The sequence below is a fragment of the Coenobita brevimanus genome, chromosome 83 (assembly GCF_032717465.1).
Source record: "Coenobita brevimanus isolate Jiangsu-jjx chromosome 83, ASM3271746v2, whole genome shotgun sequence".
NCBI classification, from domain to species: Eukaryota; Metazoa; Arthropoda; class Malacostraca; order Decapoda; family Coenobitidae; genus Coenobita; species Coenobita brevimanus.
The window spans coordinates 13,168,812-13,176,713 of NC_137036.1; the positions used below are offsets into that span (position 1 = coordinate 13,168,812).

The 7,902-nt window shown below is 44.2% G+C and overlaps 1 protein-coding gene across 1 annotated transcript in view; it reads right to left on the reverse strand.

Moving 5' to 3' along the window:
* Positions 1–5,334, reverse strand: part of LOC145409946 (uncharacterized) — a 51,786-nt gene extending 46,452 nt beyond the window's left edge. Inside the window, exon 1 of the mRNA XM_080280206.1 lies at positions 5,228–5,334. Within this exon, the coding sequence (XP_080136332.1) occupies positions 5,228–5,253 (26 nt within the window). The 5' untranslated portion in view covers positions 5,254–5,334. The remainder of the gene's footprint in view (positions 1–5,227) is intronic.
* Positions 5,335–7,902: the final 2,568 nt, after the last annotated feature.

The window sequence follows — 7,902 nt, forward strand, 5'->3', positions numbered from 1 at the left end:
CCTCCTCCTCCTTCGAGAGAGAGAGGAGGGAGGGAGAGAGGAAAGGAGGGAGGGAGGGAGGGATAGGTTGCAATTTGAAGAGGGAGGGGAGAAGGAGGAGGAGGGGAGAGAGGGGAGGGGGAGAGTGATGGAGGGAGGGGAGAGAAAGAGAAAGAAGGGAGGAAAGAGAAGGGGAGGGAGGGAGGAGGGGGAGAGGGAGGGAAGCAGGTTTGAACAGACAGGACTGAGAGGGGAGTGAGAGAGAGGAGGAAGAGGGGAGAGGAGGAGGAAGAGGAGGGGAGGAAGACGGGAGGAAGAGGGGAGAGGAGGAGAGGAAGAGAGGAGGAGGAGTATAGAGGGAAGAGGAGGATGAGGAGAAGAGGAGGGAGGAAAGAGGAAGGAAGAAAGAGTAGAGGGAAGAGAAATGGAGAGAGAGAGAGAGAGAGAGAGAGGGGAGAGAGGGGGGGGGAGAGAAAGTGTATGTGTGTGTGTGTGTGTGTGTTGAAGTGTGTGAGGGTGTAGTGTAAGGGTGTAGTTTGAGGGTGTAGTGTGAGGGTGTAATGGTGTAGTGTAAGGGTGTAGTGTGAGGGTGTAAGGGTGTAGTGTAAGGGTGTAGTGTGAGGGTGTAGTGTGAGGGTGTAAGGGTGTAGTGTAAGGGTGTAAGGGTGTAGTGTGAGGGTGTAAGGGTGTAGTGTGAGGGTGTAAGGGTGTAGTGTAAGGGTGTAGTGTAAGGGTGTAGTGTGAGGGTGTAGTGTGAGGGTGTAAGGGTGTAGTGTAAGGGTGTAGTGTGAGGGTGTAAGGGTGTAGTGTGAGGGTGTAAGGGTGTGGTGCGAGGGTGTAGTGTGAGGGTGTAGGGGTGTAGTGTGAGGGTGTAAGGGTGTAGTGTGAGGGTGTAAGGGTGTAGTGTGAGGGTGTAAGGGTGTAGTGTGAGGGTGTAAGGGTGTAGTGTAAGGGTGTAGTGTGAGGGTGTAGTGTGAGGGTGTAAGGGTGTAGTGTGAGGGTGTAGTGTGAGGGTGTAAGGGTGTAGTGTGAGGGTGTAAGGGTGTAGTGTGAGGGTGTAAAGGTGTAGTGTGAGGGTGTAAGGGTGTAGTGTAAGGGTGTAGTGTGAGGGTGTAGTGTGAGGGTGTAAGGGTGTAGTGTGAGGGTGTGAGGCTGTAGTGTGAGGGTGTAAGGGTGTAGTGTAAGGGTGTAGTGTAAGGGTGTAGTGTGAGGGTGTGAGGGTGTAGTGTGAGGGTGTAAGGGTGTAGTGTGAGGGTGTGAGATGATGAGGGAGCCAAGCGACTATGTTGATGAGCCTAACACTCACCCTAAATACCCTACCAGACACACACACACACACACACACACACACACACACAATACCTATCCCCACCCACACACACTCATGCACAGATTACACACACACACACACACACACACACACACACACACACACAATACCTATCCCCACCCACACACACTCATGCACAGATTATACACACACACACACACACACACACACACACACACACACACACACACACACACACACACACACACACACACACACACACACACAAAGATATACATGTAAATAAAATAACAGTCTTAAATTAACAATGATATAAATAAATAAAAATATAAAAGTAGCATTATTATTATTATTATTATTATTATTATGATTATTATGATTATTATCATCATCATACATACCCCTTTTCCCAGTATAGGCTGGGGTATGGTAGAGAGAGAGAGAGAGAGAGAGAGAGAGAGAGAAATTAACCAAAATAATCTTGTATTGAAAAAGAATTCTCACAGATCTATAGACCCCACTGCCTCTCTCTCTCTCTCTCTCTCTCTCTCTCTCTCTCTCCTATTTCTAGATCTTAACTCTACTATAATTTATTGTTTAAGGTGATGGTGAGCTGGGTGCAGAAGGTGAGATGTGTGGCAGACTGAAAAAGACCTGGGACGAGGACCTCAGGATATGGGACTGAATATGGAGGCTGCCAGAGATCGAGCAGCATGGAGAACAGCCAGTAAGTGACCAAGGCTGACGCATGCAGGCATATTGGGGCATTTATAAACGATACGAAACGAATAATAATAATAATAATAATAATAATAATAATAACAATATCAATAGTAATAATAATAATAATAATAATAATAATAATAATAATAATAATGACAATACTATACTCTTTTCACTTCAACTTGGTCCATATTTTCGTCCTTTTGCAGCTCATTTCACGAAGCCATTGGCAGAATATGAAATATGGCTCTACATTGTTTCCATAGCACTTCTTCGTGACTAGCATCATATTCTGGGGTTATTCTATTGCTACAACTCAGCATTCAAGACGGAGAGATGATAATTTTAGGCCAAGTTAGAATGAAGGGAGTAGAGATCTTTCTACACTCACCCATACTTAGTTTACTCTCATATCCACATTCTTCCACATCCATTTATATCCATCCAAATCATCCACATCCTCTATATCTTCCCACATCCACCCACACTCAAACCACCTTCAGTTATCCACATTCTTCCACACCCATTTATGCCCACCCACACCCACCCAGTTGACAAATAGACACGTAATTCAATAAAATGACACCCATATCACCCTCACAGTCCCACCCACGTTCGTTCACCCTTACCCACATTTTATTCTCACCCATTTCCATCCACCCACGCCTACCCATATGAAAATAAACAAGGAAGAAGAAAAAATCACACCTTTACCACCCCCATATGCCCAACCCACACCAATGGCATCACTTAAAACCCCATAACTTCCTCCCACACTCCCTTTCAGTCTTTCTACCCACGCGCGTCACCAATGTAAACAAAGGGCATTCTAGTGGTAATCTATAACGGTACAATTTCGTATATATAACAGATTTTGGTGACGAGAGGGAATTTGCAAGTAAATATGTATAATTTGAAGGATTATAACTGAATTATTTATTTATCATTACAGAAACGAATCCTCCAGCGAAGATCACAAATGTAAACAAAGGGCATTCGAGTTGGGATCTAAAACGGTACAATTTCGTATATATAACAAATTTTGATGAGAGAGAGTCTGCAGGTAGATAGGTATAATTTATAGGATTATAGATGATGATGGTGGTGGTGGTGGTGGTAGACGGCAGTGATGGTGATAATGATAATAATGATGAAGATGATGATGGTGGTGGTTGTGGTGATGATGATGATGATGATGATGATGATGGTGGTGGTGGTGGTGATGATGATGATGATGATAGTGATGAAGATGATGATGATGGCAGTAATGGTGACAATGATAATGATGGTGAAGATGATGATGATGGTGGTTGTGGTGGTGATGATGATGATGATGGTGGTGGTGGTGGTGATAATGATAATGATGGTGAAGATGATGATGATGGTGGTTGTGGTGGTGATGATGATGATGATGGTGGTGGTGGTGGTGGTGATGGCGATTATGATAATGATGATGGTGGTGAAGATGTTGATAATGATGATGATAATGATGATGATGATGATGATGATGATGATAATAATGACCCAGCACCACAGGCAACTCTAGCTACCCATGAGTAATGCTTCCCACATTCCTCTCTCTCATGTTGCATTTATTTCCAACTGCTCTTTGGTCGTTGCTGTTTATGGCATGCTTTCACGTCTGTTAAGGAAGCTCCTTAACACCTTCTCCTAAGCGATTTACTTTGGCTAGTACGCCTTACTGTCCTATGTTATGTCAATCCTTCCAATATCGCCAAACACACTTCTCTAAGAGATTTTATTCCCCCCACAAAGGAGGTTATGTTTTCCCCCGCGTTGATTGGTTTGTTTGTCTGTCTGTCTGCCAGCACGATTACTCAAAAAGTTATGAACTGATTTTGATTAAATTTTGTGGAAGGCTGTGCCATGGGCCAACGAAAAATGATTAAATTTTGGGCCGGATCCGGGTCCGGCGTATCCCGCACAATATCTCCAAAAGTTCTCAGTGAATTTCAATGAATTTTGTGGAACGGCGGACCATGGACCAAGAAAGAACTGATTAGATTTGGAGGCAGATCCGGATCCGGATCCTTTGTAATGGCAGTGGCATTGACGGAGGTATGCGCTGTCTGAGTGCTTCCTAGTTGCTTTCATTACACCTTACTGTCTGTTCTGTGTTAACGTAAATTCCTCCAATATCGCCAAACACCCTTTTCTACGCCATTTATCTCTTTTATTACACCTTACCCTCCTTTCTGTGTTATGCAAATTCTTCCAGTATCGCCGTACTCTGCGTAATTAACATACAAGCGGATCTTAACCAGCCACATCCAAAAATAAGTCGCTAAGGAAGAGGTGTTAGGGAGCCTCCTTACCCGACGATGATACGGACCCAAGTAGTCTAATAGCCAGGTATTGCCAGATTCGTATAATACCTTCAGTGCCACTAATATTCCCATCTCCAAAAGTATTGAAATTCTTGGCGTCTCACTTAACAGTGCCCTCAGCTGGACCTCTCATGTCAGATCACTTGCTAAAACCGCCTCAAAGAAACTTGGATTATTGTACAGAGTCCGTAACTTCTTCACTGACGAGCAGTTGGCTATAATTTATAAGAGTCCTGTGCGCTCTCAGCTTGAATATTGCTCACCCTTGTGGAATGGTTGTGGAGAGGTTGCATTAAAACAACTAGACAAAATTCAGAACAAAGCTGTTGGAATTATTAACAACCCTGCCATTACAAATAAACTACCTCCCCTGCAAGTAAGAAGGAATGTTGCCTCCCTTGCATTATTTTACAGATATTTTTATGGCAAATGCTCCGACGAAGTTGCGTCCATGGTGCCACCTGTCCATGCCTTCCCTCGTGCTACACGGGCATCTGGTAGCGCTCATGACTGGAATGTCACTCAGCCATATTGCACAACTTCTGCCTATCAGAATTCTTTCATTCCCCGAACTGCATCTCTCTGGAACTCGCTTCCCCAAAGTTGTTTCCCTCCAAACTTCAACCCACAGCTGTTCAAGTCCAACTGTTACAGATATTTTATGAACAGAGGTCACCAGTAATCGGGTGTAGGGATTAGTTTTTAATTCATTTGTTTTTCCTTCCTCTGTTCTGTTATTCTAAAAAAAAAAAAAAAAAAAAAAAAAAAAAGTGTTATGGTGGACTTTTTTCGATAAATTTCGAAAAACTGAAGCGTGTTAATAAAAAATGATTATATACACAAATATTATCTAGTCTGTTACAATGTCGAGTGTAAAGAGACTCACATGTTCGGCTGTGTTGTAGGACGCATGGTGAATTATTCGGTCATTTCAGAGCCGAGTTGTGTGATGGGGACGTGTGAAGAGGAGGCAGCACACCCTCACGCCACAAGCCAAGACACACACTGACTTCCAACCCTCTGCCCTGCCCTCTCCCTCACTCACTCACCCTCTCCTCCTTCCTCCTCCCACGTCAGTCCCTCCACCTTCCCTCTCTCCTACTTTTTTCCCTCCATCTTCCCTCCTTCCTCCTTCTTCCCGCCTTCCTTTTCTTTGCCCTGCCCTCTTCCTTACTCGCTTACCCTCTCCTCCTTCCACGTCAATCCCCCTTCCTTCCCTCCCTTCTACGTTTTTCCCTCCATCCTCCCTCCTTTCTCCATCTCCCCAGCTTCCTTTCCTCCCCCGTTACACCCGGAACGAGAGGAGTGTTGTGTTTAAAGCGGTGTAGGTATATCATTGAGAGAGGCTGATGTCCTGGCGCGTACCACACTCTAAAGGCTAATATATGACACTCATCAGTGCCTGTGTCAAAACCTGTGATTCCCTTAATGATTCCCTTAATTATTCCCTTTGTGACTCTTAGGATGCCACCATTCACTCAAAAATCACCTAATGACAGCCTGATCCTGCATGGAGATTTTAATGCAAGGGTAGGTAAAGATAATCACCACTGGCATGGCATTATAGGCCGCCACGGTGCTTGGGACGTGGACAGCAATGGCTTTAGATTTTTTTTTTATGCAAAGAAGAAGGAACCAAAGGCCTGGAGCCCACAAACCGTACCTCCCAAGAAAAAAACAAAAATAATACAAGACTGTTTTCCTAATGCTGGAAACACAGTCTGGTCATCAGCAACACCATCTTTCAACTCAAGAATAAACACAACATCATATGTATGCGCCCACGATCCAGACACTGCCACCTAATTGACTGTCATTGTAAGGCAGCGAAATGGAAGAGAAGTGCTTATAACCCAAGCTATGAGAGGTGCTGAGTGCCCTACAGACCATAACCTTATCGTCACCAAACTGCGACTAATCATACGCCCACAAATGCGAGGCAGACCATTCATCAAGAAACTAAACTGTAGCAACGTGTACCAACTTCTGCACCACCATCACAGATAAGCTCTACCAGTGGCCACCACTTGATACAAACAGCAGTGCAACAAACCTAGACACAAAGTGGCTGAATATTAGGCCATTGCTCCAAAGCACTGTAGAAGAAACTCAAGGCTTCTCCAGTCGCCGCCATAAAGACTGGTTTGATGAAAATGCTGAGAGTATGCATGACCTTGCAATGGAGAATAGAGCACATCACAACTGGTTGGCTAATCCCACCTCCTCAGGCGGCAGATCTTGATGTCCCACCTACGCTTGCAGAAACTGTTCAGGCCATCTAATGTTAAAAAATACCTAAAGCACTGGCACTGATGGCAAAGCATCTGAAACGATCAAAGAGAGTAGCCAGTTACATCACCAGCACCTCCATAATCTCATACTGATTGTCTGGAACCAAGAACAAATTCCATTTTAATGGCTTACCTGTGAGATTGTAACCATCTACAGGAAGACAGGGAACCACTCAAATAGTGACAACAACAGAGGCATCTCCTTCCTTGTGAATGCTAGTAAATCACCAGCGAAGATAATGTTATCCAGACTGACAACACATTTACTGAGTCAACACTTCCTCAAACACAATGTGGATTTCGGAATGAATGAAGTACCTCTGATATGATCTTTGTTGCCCGGCAGATACAAGAGAAACGCCACGAGCAGCATTGTGACTTGTATATTCCTTTCATCGACCTTGCAAAAACATTTGACACTGTTAACAGAGAACTTTTATGAAATGTTCTTTCAGAATTTGGAGTTCCAAACAAGTTTCTTACCATCCTAGAGAACCTGCATGACAATGTGAATGCTCGTTTGTCCATAAGTAGGAGCAAATACGAACATTTTAACGTGGATGTGGGTGTAAAGCAAGGATGGGTCCTGGCTCCTGTCACCTTCAACATCTTGTCACCCTTTAAAGTCACCAGCAAATGAACCCTGATGACGAAATAACAATCCAGTCCCGTCTAGAGGGTAACTTATTTAATGTCAGACGTCTTCAACCATAAAGACTGGTACCACTTATTTCCTGGAGCTACAGTACGCTGGTGACTGTGTTGGCCTTGCACATATCCCAGAAGCACCACAGTCTCTCATAATCATTTCCAACATACAGTATACCGTGCAATGGGGCTCCGAATAAAATGTCACCTAAACAGAAATAATGTATCAGAGAAGCAACACAGGAGAGCCTCTTGCAGTTCAGATAAATGGCGAAAATGTAAAACAGGTGGAGAATTGTCCCTACCTTTAAAGTGTGCTCACAGATAAACACAACACTGATGCAGAAGTCCTTGCACGAATCAACCACGCCTCAGCCTCTTTTGAACGTCTCAGATCCAGAGTCTTTGAAAACACCAACTTGAGAATTGAGACGAAGTTATCAGTCTATAGTGTGCCTCTCCACCCTCTTATACGATGCTGAATCCTGGACTACTTCCCAGCGTCACATCAAGCTGCCTGAGTCCACATCCACTGTTTACAGAGCATCTTAGGACTCACACTGGAGGATGAAGGCCCTTACAAATTCTCCAGCGGGCAAAGTCAACCATCATAGAAACCATG